The sequence below is a fragment of the Oncorhynchus gorbuscha genome, linkage group LG16 (genome assembly GCF_021184085.1).
Source record: "Oncorhynchus gorbuscha isolate QuinsamMale2020 ecotype Even-year linkage group LG16, OgorEven_v1.0, whole genome shotgun sequence".
NCBI classification, from domain to species: domain Eukaryota; kingdom Metazoa; phylum Chordata; class Actinopteri; order Salmoniformes; family Salmonidae; genus Oncorhynchus; species Oncorhynchus gorbuscha.
This window is the reverse complement of record NC_060188.1, coordinates 43,867,067-43,893,105: the sequence shown is the minus strand read 5'-3', so window position 1 is coordinate 43,893,105 and position 26,039 is coordinate 43,867,067. Positions and strand designations below refer to the sequence as shown.

At 41.7% G+C, this 26,039-nt stretch overlaps 3 protein-coding genes across 28 annotated transcripts in view; 1 reads left to right on the top strand and 2 right to left on the bottom strand.

Moving 5' to 3' along the window:
* On the bottom strand, positions 1-6,704 carry crebzf (CREB/ATF bZIP transcription factor). 3 transcript variants are annotated; one of them, XM_046305399.1, is made up of 4 exons: positions 6,228-6,704; positions 1,221-2,082; positions 946-1,021; positions 1-449 (listed from the first exon to the last, which is right to left on the bottom strand). In XM_046305399.1, exons 2-4 carry the CDS (start codon positions 2,015-2,017, stop codon positions 297-299), a joined length of 1,026 nt encoding a protein of 341 aa, XP_046161355.1. In that variant the 5' UTR covers positions 2,018-2,082; positions 6,228-6,704; the 3' UTR covers positions 1-296. The 3 variants fall into 3 exon arrangements, with proteins under 3 accessions (XP_046161355.1, XP_046161356.1, XP_046161357.1); XM_046305400.1 differs by lacking the exon at positions 6,228-6,704 and adding an exon at positions 5,983-6,130; XM_046305401.1 differs by having other exon boundaries at positions 946-2,082; positions 6,228-6,702.
* Positions 6,705-9,811: 3,107 nt separating this feature from the next.
* Positions 9,812-18,049, top strand: ccdc83 (coiled-coil domain containing 83). Of its 3 annotated transcripts, none has more exons than XM_046305121.1 (11): positions 9,812-9,982; positions 10,632-10,716; positions 11,039-11,207; positions 11,363-11,530; positions 11,816-11,907; positions 11,975-12,043; positions 12,484-12,605; positions 12,934-13,004; positions 15,550-15,737; positions 17,393-17,586; positions 17,647-18,049. In XM_046305121.1, the coding sequence occupies exons 1-10, from the start codon at positions 9,918-9,920 to the stop codon at positions 17,573-17,575; spliced, it is 1,212 nt and encodes a 403-aa protein (XP_046161077.1). In that variant the 5' UTR covers positions 9,812-9,917; the 3' UTR covers positions 17,576-17,586; positions 17,647-18,049. The 3 variants fall into 3 exon arrangements, with proteins under 3 accessions (XP_046161077.1, XP_046161076.1, XP_046161078.1); XM_046305120.1 differs by having other exon boundaries at positions 17,390-17,586; XM_046305122.1 differs by lacking the exon at positions 11,975-12,043 and having other exon boundaries at positions 17,390-17,586.
* Positions 18,004-26,039, bottom strand: part of LOC123999380 (phosphatidylinositol-binding clathrin assembly protein-like) — a 54,651-nt gene continuing 46,615 nt past the window's right edge. For 18 of the 22 annotated variants that reach the window (XM_046305099.1, XM_046305096.1, XM_046305102.1 and 15 more), the window contains 4 exons: positions 24,233-24,292; positions 22,506-22,610; positions 21,263-21,366; positions 18,004-19,451 (listed from right to left, as the gene is read on the bottom strand). In XM_046305099.1, the coding sequence (XP_046161055.1) occupies positions 21,274-21,366; positions 22,506-22,610; positions 24,233-24,292 (258 nt within the window). In that variant the 3' untranslated portion in view covers positions 18,004-19,451; positions 21,263-21,273. The remainder of the gene's footprint in view (positions 19,452-21,262; positions 21,367-22,505; positions 22,611-24,232; positions 24,293-26,039) is intronic. The other 4 variants (XM_046305103.1, XM_046305107.1, XM_046305098.1 and 1 more) reach the window with 3 other exon arrangements.

Here is a 26,039-nt window from a genome sequence, read left to right as displayed (position 1 = left end):
TAATCAAAATAAGATTTATTGTCAATTACTTTATCAAAACCAATCTTCCTTAAAAAAAAAATCTCGTTTAGAGATTGGCACAAAATCTTGTATTATACATAATTCTTCAAGACATACTGACTCAGTTTATACAACATTGGTGAAGTCCATTTCTATCAGGATCACCACATCAATAATAAAATATACTTTTACAAATGTGTTACATTGAAAAGTGTCAACACAAGTCAAGTTAAACTTGCGAAGAAACTATTATACAACATCTGATATTGTCAATGCAATAGGTAGTGGAACACTTGTCATCCACAATATTCTAAATTCACTACTTTTTTCAAATGTGTGGTGGGATACTGGTAGTCACTTGCACTATTTGTTATACTACCTTTAAAAAAATAACAGGCCAAGTTGGCAGCAGCGAGTTCCACCTCTTCAGCTTCCGACAGCAGAATCCACTTCAGCAATAAAGAAACATAGGGTCGCTAAATAAAAACATCCTTTAGCAGAATAGTGATGTTTCACAAAGAGATCATTTCTAAACAAACTGTGGTAACTATATTTGTTGTTTCTCCCCCCATTCTGGTTAGAGAGGCAATATGAACTAATAATCTAATACTATAAAACTCATTGTGAAACATCACCGTACTCCTTTTATTTTTTCTTCAAATCAAATAAAACTTGACTACTAAATTCAAAAAGCCACCATTTCTTTATATTTGGGCGTGAAATCAGTCAATTTGTATTTACAGGTTAAATTCTTAATGCATATAGAGCTTAATTAAAGAAGAGTTTAATATAAAATTGAGGTAACAAATTGAAGTAATTACTCAACTCAAACAAACAGAAACATATGTTCCAGTGTATACCTAGTTATTTTAAAACTTGAAATAACCTTGAAAAACATCTGAGAACATATCAAATGATCAGCTTTTCTTGTTAAGAGATCCTTACCATGGAGCCAAGCAGACAGGGACGTTCTGTAACCCATTCATCCAGCATGGTTGAACAATCATCACCTAGAAGAAAACTGGCAACAAGGTTTAACGAGTAATGTGTTCTTATAATCATTGGTTTCATAAGATTTCACACATGCTCATTCAACAATTCTTAACTAATGATCTCAAAACAGTTTTAAGTGTTCATAAATTCTCCTGATATTTTTTACTCTGAGGTTAAATCAGGTTCAGTCTCAACATCTGAAAACAGATAAAAGTACTCGACCCTACATTTTGAGTGATGCGCTTGCACTCTCTGCACACTTAGTGCAGAACTCCACTGAGACGTGGTTCTTGTCCACGTGCAGACAGACGCCACCAGAGGTCTCCTTCTCCATCTTCACAAGTTTCCTAGGCAAGGCATAATCGTGGTCTTCGTTCTTGTTGGACTCCTGGAAAAGCGAGGAAGATAATTTCATGCCATTCACACCGCTCAGCCTTGACAACAGCTGGGCTAACATACTCTCGTTGGCCAACACAGCTCTCAGGTACTTCGACTCATCTTCCAACTCTTCCACCCTCTTATTCAATTGGACGTTTTCCTGTTTAAGTATGTGGTTTTCTGACGACAGAGACCCGACTTTATTCTCCAGCCCGTTTACGTATTCCTTCTTTTTCAGACGATTCATTCTTGCAGCGATGGCGTTCCTGTTGATGATGCGCCCAGACAGGTTCTCTCTCCTCTTCCTTTTCTGACCTGCAGACATTCCTTCTGGCGATGGCGTCCTGGACGCGCCAATTCCAAAATCTTGATCTGTTGTGTCACCCACACCTAATTCGGTCAATCCAATGTCAAAAAGAGGGGAGACGGCATCCTTCTCAAATGTCCAGTCTAACTTGTCGATTCCAAATAAACCATCAAGCTCTAATCCGACTGTACTATCCCCATTCTCTGAGCTAATGTCTTCGTAGGGACTCGTTTTAAAATGTACAGTTTCAAAGTCAGGGACTTCAATTCCAAAAGGACAATTTGAGGTGTGCTCCTCCACATCAGTGTTGTCTGAATGACCTCTTCGTCTGGTGATCATTTTAGCTTTTGATGACAGGCACCACCAATGTATTCCCTCTCCAATCTGGACTCTGCATAGATTGTCTGTGGATACACAAAAGGACATTGATTAATAACACTGTTTTTAATTAGGTCGGTTTAATGAATGTTGGGTTTCAAAAGATTAGCAATTAAATAAATATTTGAGCATTCAGTGAGTAAGTTACGCCTATTCTTCAGATTCCCTCCATTATCTCAATCCCCATTTGGAAGGGCCTTCTGTCTTGAGGCCATGCACATTTCCTTTACCAAATATAAAAGCAGGTTCTTGTGATCTAAAAATGTTGCATCTAGTTAGCTTGCTAATGTATTCTTTATTGCTGTCTGTTTGTGGCAAGGCTTGCCTTAGCTAACTAGTTAGGTTCTAAAGAACATGCTCCTGATAAATATAAGCTAACGTTTGCTAGCTAAAATTACCATCACTAGTGAATAAGTTGTTGGCGACATCATCGTCATATCTGTGCAGTAGTGTAAAAACAAGTATTTTGGGGGGGGTATCTATACTTTAATACATTTTTTGGACAACTTATACTTTACTACATTCCTAAAGAAACAAATGTACTTTTTACTCCTTACATTTTCCTTGACACCCATAAGTACTCGTTACATTTTGAACGCTTAGACCATTTTCCTGTCCTGCTAATTCACACTTAAATTTAACAACTTACTACTAAAGTAAATTTAAGCAATTACATTTACTTTTGATATTTAGAAACCAATAATTTTACTCAAGTAGTTTTTACTGAGTGACTAACTTTAACTTAAATAACATTCTATTTAAAAAGGTATCTATACTTTCACTCATGTAAACTCTGTAAAAAGAATCGTCCCCTTTTCAGGACTCTGTCTTTCAAAGATAATTTGTAAAAATCCAAATAACTTCACAGATCTTCATTGTAAAGTGTTTAAACACCGTTCAATGAACCATAAACAATTAATGAACATGCACCTGTGGAATAGTCGTTAAGATACTAACAGCTTACAGATGGTAGGCAATTAAAAGGTCACAGTTATGAAAACTCAGGACACTAGAGGCTTTTCTACTGACTGAAAAACACCAAAAGAAAGATGCCCAGGGTCCCTGATCATCTGTGTGAACGTGCCTTAGGCATGTTGCAAGGAGGCATGAGGACTGCAGATGTGGCCAGGGCAATAAATTGCAATGTCCGTACTGTGAGACGCCTGAGACAGCGCTACGAGGAGACAGGACGTACAGCTGATCGTCCTCGCAGTGGCAGACCACGTGTAAAAACACCAGCACAGGATCGGTACACCCAAACATCACACTTGCTGGACAGGATGGCAACAACTGCCCGAGTTACAATTCCTCCATCAGTGCTCAGACTGTCCACAATAGGCTGAGAGAGGCTGGACTGAGGGCTTGTAGGCCTATTGTAGGCAGGTCCTCAGACATCACCGGCAACAATGTCGCCTATGGACACAAACCAGAACTGGCAAAAAGTGCTCTTCACTGATGAGTCGCGGTTTTTTCTTACAAGGGGAGATGGTCAGATTCGTGATAATCATCAAAGGAATGAGCGTTAGACCGAGGTCTGTACTCTGTGGAGTGGGATCGATTTGGAGGTGGAGGGTCCGCCATGTTCTGGGGAGGTACGTCACAGCATCATCGGACTGAGCTTGTTGTCATTGCAGGCAATCTCAACGCTGTGCGTTACAGGGAAGAAATCCTCCTGCCTCATGTGGTACCCTTCCTGCAGGCTCATCCTGACATGACACTCCAGCATGACAATGCCACTAGCCATACTGCTCATTCTGTGCGTGATTTCCAGGAAGACAGGAATGTCAGTGTTCTGCCATGGCCAGCGAGGAGCCTGGATCTCAATCCCATTGAGCATGCCTGGGACCTGTTGGATCGGAGGGTTAGGGCTAGGGCCATTCCCCCCAGAAATGTCCGGGAAATTGCAGGTGCCTTGTTGGAAGTGTGGGGTAACATCTCACAGCAAGAACTGGCAAATCTGGTGAAGTCCATGAAGAAGAGATGCACTGCAGTACTTAATGCAGCTGGTGGCCACACCAGATACTGACTGTTACTTTTGACCCCCCTTTGTTCAGGGTCACATGTCTGTGGAACTTGGTCAGTTTGTCTGTTGTTGAATATTGTTCTGTTCATACATAAAAAAAAAAAAAACATAATTTATTTCAGGTTTGCTGAAAATAAACGCAGTTGACAGTGAGAGCACGTTTATAACAATTGGGTACTTTTTCCACCACTGCAGCTGTGAGTCTGTCAAAAAAAAAAAATCTGTTTAACATGAACATTTCTTGTGCAGCTGTTCAAAGCAGGCTGCATCTAGGCGCCAAAATATTGTCTGAGAATATAGCTAGCCCGTAGCTATACAGTGATTTAGGAATGATTCCATACCGCCATACACATGCTGCGTATCAAACTCATAAAATATACACCCTTATGCCCTAGGGGGAATACCCGTCACCATCTTGGATGTCGGGCCATACAAGGGAAGTTCACAACGTAAACCCCTCAGCCCTCGTTTTTGATCGAGATTGCGAGTGTACAATTATGTTCACTACACGTCCTGAAACACCCCATAATTAAATGTGCAATGATTGTACAACCGCTATGAAAAGTCAGACAAAACCTCAACATGGAGATGTCAACATTCAAATGTAAGTAAATATGAATGTAAATAAGTTAGAAATTGTGCTACTAATGCACATGACAGCTCAAACACTTCTCGTAAAAGTGATTGTTTTTTTTTGGTTAGCTTTTGAAAACTGTAGAAATAAAACATTTTCCTTCAGAAGTTCCAGCTTGGCAGGCTAAAGTTAGTTAGCTAATTAATTTGATAGTTATATAGTATGCATATATTAATAATTATTTAGAAAATGTAAGCAAACATGCAATCATAATTGACTGTAGAGCATATAAAGCATGCGCAAGGTACCGGTGGTTGAAAACAATCATCGCGGGATTAACGCATTTCCGGGCAAGGGCGGTCCATTAAAAAAGTAAATCCTTCCTCCCTCACCCTGCAAGTGTATACTCGTCTAACGTCATCAAAAGTGTCCACTTAATTTCAGTGGATACAGTGTGTCTGTTAAGTGTTTGGTACGTAATCACAGTAGGTAGAGTATCACAAATTCGGTACTGCCCTGGTTTTTACCTTAGCTAAGAATTTGACTAACCTTTACTTGCCGATACTTCCTCAATTCCCGACTAGGAAGACCGACAACACCTATAAACGTCCATGTTTGGTTGCATGGGGTTCGAATGAATTTAGAAAATGCTCCGTTACTAACTTAGAGAAAATGTTTTGGGCCATGAAGTAAATCAAATACATTTGTCACATACACATGGTTAGCAGATGTTAATGCGAGTGTAGCGAAATGCTTGTGCTTCTAGTTCCGACAATGCATTAATAACCAACGAGTAATCTAACAATTCCAAAACGACTACCTTAAACACACAAGTGTAAAGTAAACCAACAATGTGTGGGCCCTGTCAATGAAAATATTTGAAACAGACAAGATGGCAGCGTACACATTGGATTAAGTGCTTCATGGAGCAACACGCATTTCATGTAATAATGGTGCATGTTCTTAACTCAAACGAACCCCATGCAACTAATTTAGTCATGGAAGTTCAGAATAACTTGTCTTTCAAGTCTGGAATTGAGGAAGTATCCCCAAGTAAAGGGTTGTCACTAGTTACCATCACACCATATCAATGGATATAGTAGATCGTGAAACTAGTTGCTTTTTGGTCTTTATTTAAGGTTACTATAGCACTGTGGTTAAATTTAAAATCCGATTTTAAGAAGATAAGTCGCAGAAATGGGCAGCGTCTATGGCTGTGGTTGGTTAACTCATTAACATTGCTTGCCAACTTTAAATAAAAGATAACGTTGGCGAAAACACCAACTACTTAGTAACGTTAGCATTATCAATTATCACGTGAGTACTTACATGGAATGCTAAGCTGTTCCAACAAATGAGAAAGTTGACAAACTAACTAGGCCTAACGACATTAGCCTTGCTAGCGTTAGGTAGCTAGCTATACTTGAAGCGGAGTAGAGTAAAGCACAGAATCTGACCAACCTTTTTACTTGGGTCGTCACAGGCTAACGTTACTTAAGACAGCCCATTGGCAATGCGCACAAACAAGGTCTGTCTGACACGGCGTTTTTTAAGTACTGTAACCACACACTTACCGTCCGTCAAGCTTTAAGTGGATCAGATTGTATATATTTGTTTGCAGTACTCTTCAGGTTCTTGTAGTAAAACAAAGTGTTGTTTGAAAGTCGGTAAACTTACTGACCACACAAACTGAGAGAACTTCGAAACGTACAAAAGACGTCAACGATGGCGAAAATTCAGAACGTTAACACTGAGGCGCCACATACTGTTAGTATTTATGACGCGTCCAAAACAACTCGGAAATGGCCGACTTAAGTGCTTTCAAGACAACTGGTAACTCGAAAACAAACCGCGCTCCGACTGGGGAAAATCGTTTTGAACGGACATCCAACTCAGAATTTCAATTTGGGCCTCTTTCTAGACCTCCGACCTGAAGATCACTGACGTCATGATTTGACCTCGTATTTTTCCCAGGTGCTTTGAAGGCACCATTTAGAAACTCTGTGCTGGTCGCGTTGTTCTCTGTTCAGGGATTAATTTTTATAACTAACCCAATAACTAGGCTCATTGATTTATATGTGAGGTAGTCACTAGTTACCACAGCCACAAAGTCAAAATGGTCTATATTGTCATTTTTTGTTGTAATATTCATTTAAGTTTAGCAGTGTGGTTAAGGTTAGTTTTTTTTAAAATCTGAATTTAAGAAGATAAATTGTAGAAATAGGCGGAGTTTGTGACTTTGTGGCTGTGGCAACCATGGTGATAATGGTGCTTTCACGACAACAGGGAACAAGGTCACATCAAATCTTATTTGTCACATGCGCTGAATACAACAAGTAGAGTAGACCTTACCGTGAAATTCTTACTTACAAGCCCTTAAGCAACTCGATAAATAGTTTAAAAATATTAACAAAAACAAATATAAAAAGTTACAAGAAAATGACATAACAATAATGAGGCTAGATAAAGGGGATACCTGTACAGAGTCAATATGCGTGGGTAAAGGTTAGTTAAAGTAATTTGTCAAGTGCCTATGCATAGATAATAAACAGAGTAGCAGCAGTGTAAAAACGAAGGGGAGGTGGGGGGTGTAAATGTAAATAGTCTGGGTGGCCATTTTAATAATTGTTCAGCAGTCTTATGGCTTGGGGGTAGAAGCTGTTAAAGAGCGTTTTGGTCCTAGACTTGGCGCTCTGGTACCGCTTGTCATGCGGCAGCAGGGAGAACAGTCTATGACTTGGGTGACTGGAGTTTTAGATCATTTTTTGGGCCTTCCACTGACACCACCTAGTATATAGGTTCTGGATGTCAGGCATTTTGGCCCCAGTGATGTACTTGGCCGTACACACTACCCTGTAGCGCCTTGCGGTCAGATGCCGGGCAGTTTCCATACCAGGCTGTGATGCAACTGGGCAGGATGCTCTAGAAGACGGTGCACCTGTATTACTTTTTGAGGATCAGGGGACCCATGCCAAATCTTTTCAGTCTCTTGATGGGAAAAATGTGTAGTCGTGGCCTCTTCACAACTGTCTTGGAGTGTTTGAACTATGATAGTTTGTTGGTGATGTGGACACCAAGGAGCTTCAAACTCTCAACCCACCCTACTTCAGCCCTGTCAATGTTAATGGGGGCTTGTTCGGCACTCCTTTTTCTGTAGTCCACAATCATCTCCTTTGTCTTGCTCACGTTGAGGGAGAGGTTGTTGTCCTGGCACCACACTGCCAGGTCTCTGACCTCCCTATAGGCTGTCTCATCGTTATCAGGCCTACCACTGTTGTGTCATCATCAAATGTAATGATGGTTTTGGAGTCGTGCTTGGCAACTCAGTCGTGGGTGAACAGGGAGTACAGGAGGGGACTAAGCACGCACCCCTGAGCCACCCAGTGTTGAGGATCAGCGTGTCAGATGTGTTGTTGCCTACCCTTACCAACTGGGGGAGGCCCGTCAGAAAGGCCAGGATCCAGTTGCAGAGGGCGATATTTAGTCCCAGGGTCCTTAGCTTAGTGATGAGCTTTGAGGGCACTATGATGTTGAATGCTGAGCTGTAGTCAATGAATAGCATTCTCACATACAGTTGAAGTTTACATACACTTAGGTTTGAGTCATTAAAACTTGTTTTTTAACCACTCCACAAATTTCTTGTTAACAAACTATAGTTTTGGCAAGTCGGTTAGGACATCTCCTTTGTGCGTGACAGAAGTCATTTTTCCAACAATTGTTTACAGATTATTTCACTTATAATTCACTGTATCACAATTCCAGTGGGTCAGAAGTTTACATACACTAACTTGACTGTGCCTTGGAAAATTCAGCTTGGGAAATTCCAGAAAATGTCATGGCTTCTGATTGACATCATTTGAGTCAATTGGAGGTGTACCTGTGGATGTATTTCAAGGCCTACCTTCGAACGCAGTGCCTCTTTGCTTGACATCATGGAAAAATCAAAAGAACTCAACAAAGACCTCAATATAAAGTATAAACACCATGGGACCACACAGCCATCATACCGCTCAGGAAGGAGAGGCGAAACCCTCCCTAACCTGGATGACGCTAGGCCAATTGTGCGTTGCCCCATGGACCTCCCGGTCGCGGCCGGCTGTGACAGAGCCTGGGCTCGAACCCAGAGTCTTTGGTGGCACTGCCTTAGACCACTGCGCCACCCGAGAGGCCCCTAAGATCATACTTTTTGGAGAAATGTCCTCTGTTCTGATGAAACAAAAATAGAACCTGTTGGCCATAATGACCATCCTTATGTTTGGAGGAAAAAGGGGGAGGCTTGCAAGCCGAAGAACACCATCCCAACGTGAAGCACGGGGGTGGCAGCATCATGTTGTGGGGGTGCTTTGCTGCAGAAGGGACTGGTGCACTTAAAATAAATGGCATCATGAGGCAGGAAAATTACGTGGATATATTGAAGCAACATCTCAAGACATAAGTCAGGAAGTTAAAGCTTTGTCGCAAATGGGTCTTCCAAATGGACAATGACCCCAAGCATACTTCCAAAGTTGTGGCAAAATGGCTTAAGGACAATAAAGTCAACGTATTGGAGCCCTGACCTCAATCCTATAGAAACCCCCTGACCTTAATCCTATAGAAAATTTGTAGGCAGAACTGAAAAAGCTTGCGCAAGCAAGGAGGCCTACGAACCTTACTCAGTTACACCACTTCTGCTAGGAGGAATGGGCCAAAATTCACCCAACTTATTGTGGGAAGCTTGTGGAAGGCTACCTGAAACGTTTGACCCAAGTTGTGTAAACGTCTGACATAAATAAAAAAAGTAAACATGGGCTATTAATTACATCATTTTTTTCACATGGTTGGGGTGCCAGAATTTTCAGATATCAAAATGGTGTCATGGGCCAAATAAGTTTGGATGGCATGCAGTAAACCCCTGGGGCTTCCACAAAGTCAAATTGGCATATCGTAACAAGTCATGAAAACAAACATTTGCTTTTTGGTCATAATTCAAGGTTAGTGTTAGCAGTGTGATTACGGTTAGAGTTTAAAATCAAATTTTAAGAAGATAAATTGTAGAAATATAATGAGTTTGTGACTTTGTAGCTGTGGTACCTAGTGACGACCAACATGCAGGAACGGCCAGAATAGGCCCACAGTTCACTTTCTTGAAGCTGGGGGGCAATGTTGAGTCGATATAGAATATGGGGTTTCCATGGAAATAGGGGAACGCTGACTTCTCGCTCAGCAGACAGTAAGGTGTCAAACAAACATTCATCAGCTGTTTAGTGAAGTTTTAGCAAGCCAACATGGGTAAGAAGAAGTCATCAGATGAAGACAAAACTACGTTGGCGGAGGCCTTTATCAATTTTCAGTAAGCACTGTTTTATCAACCTTCTTAGCTAATAAACCAATCCAATGTTGCAACGCTAGTTTATTGCAAACATCACTCTCTAAAGTCAGTGAACTAACGTTAGCTAGCTAGTAAGCGAGACAGTTTGGCTAGCTAGCTAGATTTGCTTGTCCGTTTACTAAGCTAGCTGCGATCTGAATTGAAAAGCCGTATATGTAAAGCCTACTTTTTTATGATCCATTCGTTCAACTAGCTAGCTATATAGAATGATGCAGAAAGTCACGACGTATGTTATAGCTCGATACATAATAATCTAGAGGCAAAGAAACGCACACCCATTTTGGCGAGGTGCTGGCTAGCGGAGTAGAGGAGTGCCGCACACTCTACGAGCTCATACACAATAACGTAATAACCAACGTTTCGTTACACCCGGATGTAGACAGCGTGTCTGTCGAAACGTTGGTTATTAGGTTATTGCATTTGAGCGTGCGGCTCTCCTTTAACTTTTCATAGCTAGATTACATAACCTTTGAAATAGACAGAGACATTAAGCCTCTAGCTTGATAGACCTTAACGTTTTGAGCACCAGAAATTGAACTTGCCATTTTTTTTTGACATTGACTCAAACCACACATTCCCAGACTATGACTTACTTGTGTGTTGTATTTAGGCTCCAAGTTAAGCGAAAGGAAATACATGAGTGCCAGGAGGAGGTCAGTCAACTCGAGACAAAGAAGCAAAGATACACAGAATTGGTGAGAACATTAAGCAATTGTGAATTCACAAGGTCTGTATTAATTTTCCATTCCCCAAAACATCAGTAGTTTTATTTTGCAACAACTTTATTAACTTTATTAGTTTAGGACAAAGTTTCCCCAAATATGCCCCTTCCCCCCCCCCCAGCACTACATAGTAGATTCAAATAATCGAAAATTGATGTGTTGGTTATTTGAATCAGCGGTGTAGTGCTAGGACAAAAACCCAAATGTGCCACTAAGGTCATTGAATAGCCTACCCACTGACTCATTGAGTGAGAGAATCTGCACTATAAAATGAATGTGTTTTGTGCTCACACAGAGGGAGCAGTTGAAAGAGGAGCAGTTGGGGCACATCAAGGTCTTGCGGAAGCAGGCTAAAGAACAGGAGAGTAAGCTGGAGCAGAGAGAGGTGGTCAACAAAGAGCAGGTGGAGCAAGCTCTGCAGCAGAACATGGAGCTAGTCCGCAGCCAGGAGAAAGAACTGGCAGGTAGTCTCTCGGCTCTCCAATACCATATACCATAATCATAAAGCTACCTGTCAATAACTGTTTTTACCATCCACCGGTACTCCCCACCTGAAATATTATGAATGTGCAATATTAATGTAACATGAATACAAATAGTTTGTCCCTGTGCGTGAGAGAGCTGCGCGCTGAAGTCATCCGCCTGGAGGAGGAAGTGCTCGTCTTGCAGGCTGAGAGGCACATCAGGCAGGAGTATAAGATGGCCGGAAGCCAAGAGCACCAGCAGCAGATCCAGCACCTGGAGGCTGAGCTGGCTCAGATGCAGAAGGGGTTTCAGGAGATGGCAGGTACATGCACTCACAGGCTTGGTTCCTCTAAGAGTCAACTCTTATTCGGACCCCTGTAACCCTATACAAACCAGTAACTGGTTTTAGGAATCAACTCTTCTCAAAGAGATAATATTTAGAATGTATGCACACATGACTGTAAGTCGCTTTGGATAAAAGCGTCTGCTAAATGGCATATATTATTATTATTATTATTTACAAAAACAAAAGTCAATTCATTTACAAGACCGAGAGAGACAGATGTCCTCGCAGCTTTTCCCTTGACCGTGTCTCTTACTTCTACAGACAACATTCAGCGCTCTCTTGATGTAACTTTCAATGAAATTGACAAGAAGACAGTGCATCTCATAGATGACAAAAAACAACTGGCTACAGAGGTAAGACATAAGGCACATCAGCAGAACAGATTTATTTATTTTCGATGATAACACACTTTTTCCTCAGAGGGCCATCAAACACCTTGACAAGCACAGCCGACAGGAGATCAAAGAGAATGAGTGGCTGAAGAGAGAGGTATGGCCAAACATTACCAAACATTAAGAACACCCAACACTTACAATTCAGTCCCCCCACCCCACTGTACAAGGTGTCGAAAGCGTTCCACAGAGATGCTGGCCCATGTCGACTCCAATGCTTTCCACAGTTGTCAAGTCGGCTGGATGTTCTTTGGTTGTTGAGTAAAGTATTACCAGACATGATCAGAAAGCACATACCCTTGCTCCAGGGGTCTGTACCAGAAAGTTGGATTCATGAGTATAAATTATCCAGCTAACTGTCAAAAATAATTTCATATTTTTGAGAAATATAGATTTAAAATTGACATGGTATAATTGACTGAACAGCAACAACCAATATCCAATTTTTCTTAATCAACCAGAAAATCAAGTTTGTGTGGATGTTTATCAAATTTAGTTGGCTAATTTAATTATCCTGCTTTCTGGAATACCCCACAGCTTGCTATTTACACAAGAGAGGTATCCATTACAGCATTGGCCGTCCAACAACTGGAGGAGGAGAACCTTGAGCACATGGGTCAACTGTTTGAGCGTCGCCTGGAGGACCTGCAAATCTCTAGGTCCCTCACCTCAACATAACTCTTCACCCACATTCATATACTGTAGATGGCCATTTGCCCTGATTTCACTGTCACATTGTGTGACATGCCATGTCATATATGTTACTGAATGAAGCTGGACAGCCTGGTCCTAGATCAGTTTGTGTTGCATAGCCAACTCCTATGGTATTTGTCATGCCATTTTTAGGCAAGACAGCCCAAACAGATCTGGAACCCGGCATCAATTATATGCAATGCTATTCTATTAATCCACTCACCTGTGGTAAAACGGCACTCTCCTTGCTTTCCATTTGTGGTTTCACTCATCTCTCTGCTCTCCTGTCCACAGAAACGTCTTCCTGACTCAGGCGGCAGGCCTGGGACCCTCTGACTCCACAGTACAGGAGACCATTATGAAGAGTAACACAAATCAAATATTGTTTTTTGTCACATGCTCCGAATACAACCGGTGTAGACCTTACAGGGAAATGCTTATTTACGAGCCCTTAACCAACAATGCAGTTTTAAAAAATACAGAAAAATAACAAATAAAAGTAACAAGTAATTAAAGAGCTGCAGTAAAATAACAATAGCAAGACTATATACAGGGGGGTACTGGTACAAAGTCAATGTGCGGGGGGCACCGGTTAGTTGAGGTAATATTTACATGTAAGTGGAGTTATTAAAGTGACTATGCACAGATGATAACAACAGAGAGTAGCAGCGGTGTAAAAGAGGGGGGGAATGCAAATTGTCTGGGTAGCCATTTGATTAGTTGTTCAGGAGTCTTATGGCTTGGGGGTAGAAGCTGTTTAGAAGCCTCTTGGCCCTAGACTTGGCACTCCGGTACTGCTTGCCGTGCAGTAGCAGAGCGAACAGTCTGACTAAGGTGGCTGGAGTCTGACAATCTTTAGGGCCTTCCTCTGACACTTCCTGGTATAGAGGTCCTGGATGGCAGGAAGCTTGGCCCCAGTGATGTTCAGGGCCGTTCACACTACCCTCTGTAGTGACTTGCAGTCGGAGGCCGAGCAGTTGCCATACCAGGCAGTGATGCAACCCTTCAGGATGCTCTCAATGGTGCAGCTGTAGAACCTTTTGAGGATCTGAGGACCCATGCCAAATCTTTTCAGTCTCCTGAGGGGGAATAGGTTTTGTCGTGCCCTCTTCACAACTGTCTTGGTGTGCTTGGACCATGTTAGTTTGTTGGTGATGTGGACACCAAGGAACTTGAAGCTCTCAACCTGCTCCACTGCAACCCCGTCGATGAGAATGGGGGCGTGCTCGGTCATCTTCTGTAGTCCACAATCATCCCCTTTGTCTTGATGACGTGGAGGGGGAGGTTGTTGTCCTGGCACTACACGGCCAGGTCTCTGACCTCCTTATAGGTTGTCTCATCGTTGATCAGGCAAACCACTGTTGTGTCGTTGGCAAACTTAATGATGGCATTGGAGTCGTGCCTGACCGTGCAGTCATGAGTGAACAGGGAGTACAGGAGTGGACTGAGCACACAACCCTGAGGGGCCATGTTGAGGATCAGCATGGAAGATGTGCTGTTACCTACCCTTGCCACCTGGGGGCGGCCTGTCAGGAAGTCCAGGATCCAGTTGCCGAGGGAGGCATTTAGTCCCAAGGTCCTTAGCGTATTGATTACCTTTGAGGGCACTATGGTGTTGAATGCTGAGCTGTAGTCAATGAATAGCATTCTCACATAGGTGTTCCTTTTGTCCAGGTGGGAAAGGGCAGTGTGGAGTGCAATAGAGATTGCATCATCTGTGGATCTGTTGGAATGGGTCTAGGGTTTCTGGGATAATGGTGTTGATGTGAGCCATGACCAGCCTTGCGAAGCACTTCATGGACTGTGGCCAACCATCAGGTTATGATGATCAATTGTATTTTTTATTTGACATCCTTGTACAAATGTCAGCAACAAGCTGAATTGAAGGTACAACTTAAATGCAAATGAACAAAACACCATAATATACAAACACAGCTATCTTCAAGTGTTTAGCAGGCAAACCAAAGCTGGGATGGCACTGCAGAGATAGTTCTCGGTCCTGCAGTGTAGATCCTAGGTCTAGGATGTCTTTCAAATTGAAACTTTTTGCTTTTTGTTTTTGCTGACAAGTGAAGACATTTGTCCAGTGTTGCCAGTAGTGCTCCTTGACTAGAAGCAGGGAAGACCACAAGAGGGACAGAGTAGTGATTCCTTGTCACTTTTGGAGTTTGTGCAACAGTTGCTGCCTTATACTGTATTGACAAGCATATATCACAAATCTAAATATGTTAGCCTTTCTGAAATACTCACGTTTCTTAATCTGTTATTGCCACTTGCAAATGTCAATTATCACAATCGTCTGACAAAATAATTCATTTGTCACATGCTTTGTAAGCAACAAGTGTAGACTAACTGAAATTCTTACTTATGGGACCGTCGCAACAATGCAGAAAAAAAAGAGAAATAAAATTGAAAGATGCACAATTTCACATGAAATGGGAAGCAAGTAGAAATAGACATACCTGATCATTTTGATCTACAATAAAACATTTCGGAGACGACAACTTTCCTTTGATTGTTTAACTAACCAATCTTCCACCAGCACCAGTGTACCACTGAGAAGGGTGCTGTGATCAGTATCGTCTAACTCTAATGGGAGGCCCGCCCGGGCACAGGAAGCCACTGAGTCACAGCTCCCTCCCCAAGACTATTCGGCAACATGTTAACACTCATTTCCGTCTAAGATGGCATGTCCTCTCAGCTCAACTCAAGATAAAACCTTAAACAATGGCTACCAGCATGTTCCTCTCTTGTAATGTGGCATTTTCATTTACTGAGCTAATTCTTTTCACCCCTAACCCAATTTCCTCCATACTGGATACTGTACAGGCTTTTTATCTTTCAGTAAATCACTGTAGTCATTTTAACCCCTCCCTCCCAATTTCTAATTGTTTTCATGATTCCCTCCAGACGGGGTAAGCAGCAGCCCCGTACCTCCCCTCCACCCAGCAACAGAAGCATGGCGGGCTCAAAAGCAGGCCAAAGAGTTGGAGAGGGATGAAACAAGTGGCAGCTGCAGTGAGGCAGCCTACAGGCCAACAGAGGACCCCCTTCAGGACCTCAGTGTACTTCTGTACGGCAGCCAGACCTACCTGCAGGTAAGACCCATCTCAGGCTATTCTCGGATTCAACACATCCGTTAGCGTTGAAGTAGAACTGAATCTCTATACGTCTATGGGCATATCTCAATAATCAAATGTGGTTTCCTCGACTCACCTTTCCTCCATCTGTGCCAACATTAAGAGGTATCTTATAACACTATTCAACTCAGCTTCCCTCGACCAAGAGAATAAGCTCTGTTAACAGCAGTTGTCTCTAAGTGACATTCACCTTGCTTTGGCCGATAGTTCTTCCATTTGACGGTGGCTCAGGTCGAATAGAAAGCAAAAACATGGTCTAACCCATTTTTGTTTTTCTTAGTTGCCAAAGTTCAGTAGAAAGATAAAGCTGTACTGGCAGCCTCCATCGTCATCTGTCGATAGATATATAGGTCAGCCTCAGCTGAGCGACAGCACAAGTTAGAGCTCGTATCTACACTGAACAAAACTATAAAAGCAACATGTAAAGTGGTGGTCCCATGTTTGAGCTGAAATACAAGATCCCAGAAATGCTCCATATGCACAAAAACCTTTCCTCTCAAATGTTTACATTGCTGTTAGTGAGCATTTCTCCTTTGCCAAGATAATCCATCCACCTGACAGGTGTGGCATATCAAGAAGCTGACTAAACAGCATGATAATTACAGGTGGAACTTGTTCTTGGCACAGTAAAAGGCTACTTTAAAATGTGCAGTTCTGTTACTCAACACAATGACACAATGTCTCAAGTTTTGAGAAGTGTGTAATAGACATGCTGACTGCAGGAATGTCCACCAGAGCATTTAATGTTAATTTTTTCTACCATAAGCCACCTCAAACGTTGTTTTAGAGAATTTGGCAGTATGTCCAAATAGCCTCAACCGCAGACCACGTATGACGTTGTGTGGGCGAGCGGTTTGCTGATGTCAACGTCATGAACAGAGTACCCCATGATGGCGGCGGGGTTATGGTATGGGCAGGCAGAAGCTACAGAAAACGAACACAATTGCATTTTACCGATGGCAATTTGAATGCACAAAAATCCCATGGTGAGATAGAGGCCCTTTTGCTTTTAAAGGTATGTGATCAATGGATGCATATCTGTATTTTCAGTCATGTGAAATCCATAGATTAGGGCCTAATTTCCTCATATGAACTATAACTCAGTAAAATGTTCATGTTGCATTTATATTTTTGTTCATTATAAATTACAGCAGTGTGTGGCTTGGGTGTTCCTTATGCATGCTGCTAAATCACAGCAATAATCTGTATCCAAACCATGTGCCCACCCGATTCACTTGGGAATTTCATTTTACCAGTGTTGAAGAGAATATGATTTCAGTAAGGCGCTAAACAAAGTCATGAATGTGACAGCGAACTTGGCTTTCCTTTTGATAGATGCCATTCATTCTAGATTCAGAAGGTATTGAATCAGACATTCAGCGCTTAATTGAATCCTCCTAAAAAATAAAAACCCAGGGACAGAGGCTTGAGTGAAGGGAGCGAGAGCCTTAGGGATTGCCTCTGTGCCACCTCTTGGCAGTGGATGCAACAGAGACAACGTAGGGATCTGAGAGAAACAATCTCTCCTTGTTGCGATGGGAAATCTTGGGCCAAACAGGATGCATCTCTTATATGGGACTACTCCCTTCCCCCCTCTCTGTGCTGGCCAGCAGAGAGACATGCACCTGGGCCCTCTGGAGATTAAGCTGCTGACTGTGGTGGGCCAGGCTCTTCCCCTGCACCCTGTGCCATCCGAGACCCCCGGCTCCAAAGGCTCCTCCTCAGCTCCAGAGATGCTCCAGGCTCCCGAAGACTGGCCCCTCACTGCCCGCATCATCCACAAGAGGTTCAAGTAGCCAGGCCCAAGCACTAATACACAAGTAACTAATAGTAATTATAACTATAACTACAAGTAATACACTTGTAACACTAATACACACACCTTTGTAAGTCTAGCATTGGCCTCATGTTGGGATCAGACATTACCATTAAACCTGGAATGATACTACAAACTCAAGGGTCTAAGAATAGATTCTTACACAACAATTATGCCACATGATGCTTCACAGGTTTAAAGTAGCTCAGAGTAGAAGTATTGATCTAGGTTCTGTCCATATAAATCTTATTCATTAAGATCTATAAACTGACGTTAAAATGTGGTTACAGACCCAGGTTATAACCCGGGGGAATTAGTGATTCACTCATCTTACTCTTCGCCAAACCTTTACCTCATTTATACCCAAATGGGTATAACTCAAGATACTCAAATCACACAAACTCAAGATACTGTTGCAAAACACTTTATTGAAAAAAAGAAGAAAAAATCTAACAAATTATGCATACATTTATTTATATATTTAATATAAACAAAAATATAAATCTGCAGGTACAATGCAGTTAAAATGCTAATTTGATGAATAGAATAACCTTCATGTTCTGACCATCCTGCACATGTCCCACCCACCCCCATGATGGAAAGGATCCATTTTATATACACAAAGCACCGATCAACAGTGCTCCATTTCCCCCCCCCCCTGCTCAACTGGATCCTACTGCCCACTTACCCAACATTAATTTAACATACTTTATCTGTGCTTGAGTGATCTTGTATGGCTTAATAGACCAATAGAATAATCCCAAAACTGCTAACCCAGCCCTTCTGGCACTCTAGATAAGATAGAGCAAACAAAGTATTTAAAAGATTTCAAATAGTATTTAATTCAGATCTGACACTAAGAGCTGACCAGTGACATCCACAGCTCTTTCCCCTGCCTCCTGTGACCACCTCCTTGCCCCCAACCCCAATGCTGGTCTATGTAAAGATGGCCTGAGCATGAAGGACACTCTGCACATTCATTTTGGAAAGGCAGCCATAGAATTGTTCCATGTAAATAAATTACATGCCAAGTGTAAAGCATAAAATGTGGATCGTTCAACGCAACGCCAGCAAATCACAAATGTAGTGCTTTGCTAGTGAGTGAAAATGTTCCCTTAAGAGAAAAAAAAAAGACCCAAGCTCACAGAATTGAATCATTAAACTTGTTTTATGCCAATATCACCCCAGGGTTGTGACTGAGCTACTAAGAACTGTGCTTGACATTATGCTGGTTCAGTCAGTTACATTTTCCATCTTTATATTAACTTTTTTTTTACTCAGTCTCACTCAAACTCCAATTATACAAATCCAATCATACCCATGTATACACCTGAAGAGTTCAATGTCATATCCTCCGTGGGTATAAATAAATACAAACAATGCACAAGGAATGTCTACTGCAAACATAATACAATTTCTTTTGAAAATCATGGTATAAACAGAGGTTAGCTTTACTAATCAGTTATGGTTCAATTAGATAATGTACGATTGATGATCGGATCAAGCAATTCTGTGATAAACCACTATTTTCCATACATAACAGCAAAGTCAAAATGTCTCCCTTTCCGCAACCATTTGTATCTTTTACAGAAGACCAATGGGATGAGTGATCCCTGTAGAGGGGTTAGAATGGCAGCGCACACTGTTTCTCGGAAGACAAATTACAAAATGGGATCAGTGTCCTATACTTGACGCCTCTTGGACATGGTTTCCCCCCCTTGAGTCCTTATTTGTGCTGATATTCTCGACGAGGAGTATAACAGTTAACTGGATTTTTGCTTGAAAGTTAGTCTCGCTGCTTCATGGTTTGTCTTCGGAGGGCAAAAGCCTCCTTTAAGTTACATGAACTGCATCTGCTGAGAGAAAGATAAAGGCCATGTTGAATGTATTTATTTTTTAAGTGCCAAACATTAATATTCCTTGTTTTCCTTGATAACCAATCAAATTCTTTCACAAAATGTAGGCCAGAATATAATAGAACAATCTTTGTAGATATTTTTTCTCCAGCACTTAAGTTCTCGGATGTGTGTTTGATCAGGACAGCAGTGTGTCCTCAAGGATGGTCATTGACACGATTCAGTTAATCGCTGGTCCTGTGTCATGACTAGCTGAGAAGTCCTCCAGCACAAAACATATGACATATTCTTAGATCAAAAATGACTTTCATCTAGGACATACTTTTGGCCAAATCAAACACCTGAAAGCATAGTGCAAAATAAATTACTATCTATTAAATACATTCTGGCCACATTGATTTAATGCAAATGGAATGTATTGCAATGAAGATAACAGCAAAAAAAAATATTTAAAAAGGGGGGGGGAAACGATTAAGTGTTTGAAGCAGAGATTTGAAACCGGTTCAGGGAACAGAACTGAAAACCGTAAAATACGATTTTAAGGAACAGAAACAGAACCTTTACTTTTAAAGCATGGGAACCGGTGAATAACCTTATTTTACGTTGCAGGCATGTTTTTTCAAGTCCCACAACAAAACACCTATGCAAAATCCTCACTGTCACTCAAGAACTTATTCCAGTGTCTGCCTGCAAGCTGAAAATATCTGCCCTAACTGACATTAGTTACAAGCTTGATTCAGAAAATACGGAGAAAGATTTTTAATTAGATAGAGAAGAATGGATTCACTTTTTCAATGCTAGTTAAGGACACTACAGGCCTAGTTATCACGTCTCAAGTTGGATCTATTAACTACAAAAAAGGTAAGACGTGTTTTTAATTCTGGTGCCACTCTGCACACACGAGCTTGCTAGCTTGCTCAAGGTAGCTCAAGCCTGTTAGCTACAGTAGCTAGCTCAAGCTTTCAAGCGCGCTAGCTAGCTCAAACTAAGGACATTCAAAATTGCTCCTCCTAGGTACAATTCTGGACCTAATTCGTATAATGCATGTCACATTTTACACAATGTAAACAACTAGCTTGCCTGCTCTATTAAGTTACTTAATGAGCTAAATGTAAAAAATAAAAATAAAAAAACTTGATTTCACAGGCTAAAAATAATAAAAACCAGTACTTTGAGGGGTTTGAACTGGTTCCGAACTTTATTTTGCTGGTCAGAACAGTGGAACATAGTTTTGGTTCCACCCCTGGTTTGAAGCTTGAATTGCAGCATGATAAACAAACATACAGGGCTTAAGTCCACTCAAGAGAAAATTAACATTTAGAATGCTCAAAGCGCTCCATTTTGTCAGCATAGACGTGTCAAAAGAAACCATATTCCTCCAATACTAGTGGTGACATTTATTTTAACGGTCAACTTCCACAAGAGGCTGCTGATCATTTATGCAAATGCTTGTAAACGGACAGTGAATATTTAATGCACACCAATGTGACTTTGTTTTCAAAATAAATGTCTCAGTTAATTAAGTGATGCGGTCTGTTGATTAACAGCGCTGCTTTCATTACGTTGTCAAAATGTCACATGGGCCAATGTACTTTTCGAAAAGTGTTGTTTCGCAGTCTAGGTCAGACTTCCGTGCAGACATGCAAGGCAACGGAGCAAGCGACATCTTACAGGTGGTTGAGTGATTATGAAGGGAAAGACTGGGCCATTAAGCTTTGACGCACAAATAATTATCAAACCCAAGAGACATTGGTGTGTTGGCAAGCGGGGCAGAAGTGTGCAGATATGAGCATGCAGAGGACATGTTGTACCTAAAGAGGTTCTACAAGAAATCCTTGAGAGAGAGTTGTGCAAAGGGGTCCTTTCCTGGTGCTCTGAGAGGACTCTGACTGGAAGGACTAGAAGCTGCCGAGGGCTAGTTCAGAGAGAGAATGACAGGGTGAAGGGAATCGCGGAACGACTAGAGGAAAATTACAAACAAGAGGGGAGAACCTAGCTACAGATAAAGGGATCAGAATGGAGAGAACAGGCTCAGGTCCAGAGTGTAGCGCCCTAACACGGTCAGTGTGGAGGTAAAACCTTACAGCTCTTGACAAGAGAACAGAAATCGTGTCAGAAAAAAAAAAACACATGCTTCACAAGATACTCTCCTAAGGCAGCTATCGTTCTGATTTAGAGCCTACTGAAGAGATGAAAGGAGGATGAGGGTGTTAGATCCTAAATACTATGTTGACATGCCAGGCATCATTCAGAATAATAGCTGAAATGGTACGAGGGTGAATGAAAGCTTGTTTTGAATAGAATTCCCAATGCGCAGAATTCCTATTGACCTCCAGAATATAATTCCTTAAGTCACTTGCCACTTTAAACCATTTACCAGTGATATGAAATAACCATGTGTATATTCCAATACCACTTTTATGGAGAATGAGTTGTGGGGCTGGACAATGCATCCTGCAGATATATTTTTCATACAGACAGCAGGCATACCAGCTCAGAGGGTGTTTAAGTTGGCCACAGTCAGAAGTCATTCTATTGCAAGGCAGAAGGGAGCATGGTTGGGCTCAAATCCATTTCAAGTCGGCAAGTAAACTGAAATAAACTTGTCAAATTGCAATGTAATCAACTCCATTTTGAAAGATACTAGTTTGAGGACGTGAACAATCTAACCAGGCTCCTCCGAGGGCAGGGAGAGTTTGTAAATGCTCTGGGGGGGTGAAGTATACCCAAGGTACAGATCAAGGATCAGCTTCCCCTCATCTGTTCCTAAACTTAAAGCGGAGATCCACATTAGGGCGAAACAGCAGAGAATCCAGCAGCGTAATATATGATCAATTCTAGTACATACTCTGCTGTTCTATCACAAATGCATTAATGTCAGAAAGAATAAAAATGGTGTTTGAAATAATGTACATTGCAATACACTCCTACTTTAGTGCGGAAAATACTAAACTGACCCAAGATCAGCGTCTACGGGGGCAACATCACCCTACTGCTTGGCATCTGTTCAGAGAAAAGCTTCCAGGGAAGGGAATAGAATGGAGAGTCCAGTACCTGTGCTCCTGGGGCTGTGCCAAAGGGGTTGGCTGGCCTCATGACTGGTTGGCTGTACATTATAGTGGGCTGGGTCATCATGCCCATGGAACCCATCTGGGGAGGCTGAAGGAAGACAAACAAAAAATGAAAACGTCATGAAGAAATGGTGATAACATGAGCAATTGTCAATTATTTCAGCGATATGATGGGTTACATAGTAGTACGATGTCTCAGTTCAAGCACAGTCGAGTTAACAGAACAAAATCATTGTACCGGTACATGTCCTCGGCAGATTTGACACTGGTTACTGATTAACTATAGTTCAAATATAGCTCCATAATGACACGAGCACTCGGATGTAAAAGTTCATGGCTGATTCAGCTCATCTTGATGCATAGCAACAGCTTGCATTGTCAATCATTACAAGGTGACATCCATTACAATGTCTTGGTCATTTTTCCATTTGATTCGTCATAGACCTTAATCTAGTCTGTGGGTGTTGAAATGAACGAGAACATTGTCACAAATTGGTTCTAGTGTCACATTTTTCAAAAGCCTAACAAGGTATTCCCCACCAAGATTCTCTTTGATAGAATTTAGAACCCCAGGAAACAGGGTCATGTTCATTACTGCACGCAATGGAAAACTTTTGCAACAGAAAACGAGCATTTCTTATTGGACATTACGGTTTTTCACCAGCAATATCTAATAACCCATCCGCATCCACCAGACTACGTGCTAGTGAAAATCTGAGGCTGCATCCAACCCAGAAATACAGAAAATGCACTATAGGCTACAGTCAAAGACTCCAGAACAATTTACCACTTTCTTCTCCCCAATTTTGTGGTATCCAATTGATAGTAGTTAGTCTTATCTCATCACTGCAACCCCCGTACGGACTCGGGAGAGGCAAAGGTCGAGAGCCATGCGTCCTCCGAAACACAACCCAACCAAGCCGCACTGCTTCTTGACAACGCACATCCAACCCGGAAGCCAGCCACACCAATGTGTCATACACCTGGCGACCTAGTCAGCGTGCACTGCGCCCGGCACAGAAGTTGCTAGTGCGCGATGAGACAAGGATATCCCTGCCGGCCAAACCCTCCCTAACCCGGACGATGCTGGGCCCCATGAGCCTCCCGTTCGTGGCCGGCTGAGACAGCCTGGGCTCGAACCCAGAATCTTCAGTGGCACAGCTTGCGATGCAGTGCCTTAGACCACTGCGCCACCCGGGAAGCACGCAGAACCATTTTGTGACAGGGGGTGCAGGATTCTGTTTTGCCATTTAAAGACATGTTTCTGCTTAGAATTTGTACAGAGTTTATGCTGGTGAAATTTAACATTTTGATCATTGCCCTATGGCTTCATTGAAAGCACAGGGATGGGTGCCTTTGCATCGGAAGATCTAGTCAAAAAATGTCAAATAGGGCTGATCTACGATCAGGCCCCCTCCTGTCCATTCCTTATAATCTAAAAAGGCAAAACTGATCCTACATTGAGATGTTTTATGAACCCGGGCCCTGGAGTAGACCAGAGGCAAATGTATAATCTTAAAAATAGAAATAAGTAAACCCAACAATTGTTATTGGTTCAAAGTGTGGAATTCTTTGTCAGCTAAAAATAAGGTTCAGAAACATAATTAATGTACTGAGGGAGGCATTCACAAAGCTCCAGAAGTCAGATATGGTTGCACATTCTCACGAAGATTGAGGCATGGCTGCAATAGCTTGAAAATAAGATCTTACCATTCCATATGCCATCATTCCCGTCGGCGTTGTTGCAGGGAAGGCCATGACAGATGGTGCCTGAGATAACAAGCAAAGATGGTCACTCAATAAACCAGGACACTCAGTCACTTTTACGCAGTTCGCATATAACCAATTGTAAATAATGTCCGTTTTATATTCATGTTTTAGTTCATTAATCACTTTTGCAAAATAACAGGTGCAAATGCTTAGTCATTTTGGTCCGTATAGTTCCCTCTCCAGAAACAACCCACCTGAACAAAGTAGTCTTTGTTCATCTCTCAGACAAGCTACAATTGTCCCATTCACATGCAACACTTCAGTCTCATTGCCTGCCTGCTCCCACTTTGGCAAGACTAATGGCACATCTGGGAAACATTTGGCATGCCTGTCCTTATTCCCCCTAGTTTACCCTTACAGTGTGTGTTAGGGTGAGAGAGAGAGCCCTGAAGCAAGAAGCTGTTACTTGCAGGTGCAGAGCTGCTCTTCTGAAAAAGACAGCGTGGGGGGGGGGCTTTTATAGAGAAACTACTAGACTCTCAAACAGCCCTCAGAGTAGTAACAAACCCGTATTTGTTTCAACATCACAGGCCTTTCAGTTGAATGAAAAGGCACCCTCAGGAAGGAAATATTTAATTAGCAAATCAGGCCATTGAAAAACGGACAGAATGAACAAGTGGACGTATATAAAACATAAATGTGGGTTTCATTACATACTCCGCACTTGTTTCGATAGTCCAGCAGCCATTTTTCAACTTCTCACATTCATCACAAATGCTTTGCATAAAAGCATACTCTGCAGACAATATAGGCCATGCAAAACGATTGCAGACATTTGCTTGAATAGGAAAATATGGAGGTAATTATCATGTTCCGGAGAAGCTCACTCTGCAATAGTCATTATAGCCCAGCACCTTCTGACAACAACACTAAAACACAATGTTGATAATTTAGGCCAGGGAGTCCACTGTGTAAGCTTAAATCACAGTCAATTCAATGGGACAGAAACCATTCCTAGCAACTACTGCTGCATGGCAGTAAAGTTCTGATTCAAAGACTTACCAGAAAGTGTCCAGGGTGAGGTGAAAAAAAACGAAGAAAGTTAAATGTTGCTTAAATTATAAGTATTTGCGTTTTGGAATCCAGTTTTGATCATGTTGCCCAAAAGGTTAACATCTTAATCAAACATAATGTTTACAAATATTGGTGTAAGGCAGTTTTTTTTTTTTGATGTCAAGTATCAGGGAGACTGAACATCCAAACATCCCCCAAAAAATGAATCTGTATTTCCATTCAAAACAAAGGCCGCTTTCAACGGCTTGGAAGGTGAGTCATTATTCTTGGTGACCAAGGTAAAACCACTGTAATGATTTTTTTTGTGATCGATTTTACTACCATTAACCTTCCACTGAATTATCAGTTAGAATGTGGCAAATCTTAACTCCGGGTTTTCACCAGATACTATTTATAATGCCCAAACAGTAAGCAGTCATTTTCAATGAAAGGGAGGTGAAGTGCAGAGGCTTGACGATGCCATTAGAACTTTATGCAAATCATGAGCAGTCACTTTGCGATAATAACCAAACTGGGGTGTCTTGCTAGCCTCCCAGCCAACATGCTGTTTGGCACACTGTTCAGAAGAAACAACAAAGGAAAAAAATAAATTATATATATACATTTTTTTAAATCGAAAGAGATGACTTACTGTAAAGTGATGTCTTGGTAAAACATACCATAAAGCGTGTTAGTTGTAGATCATGCAGCTACCCAAGAGCTTACCTCAGTTTCTTGTCCATCCTCCCATTGG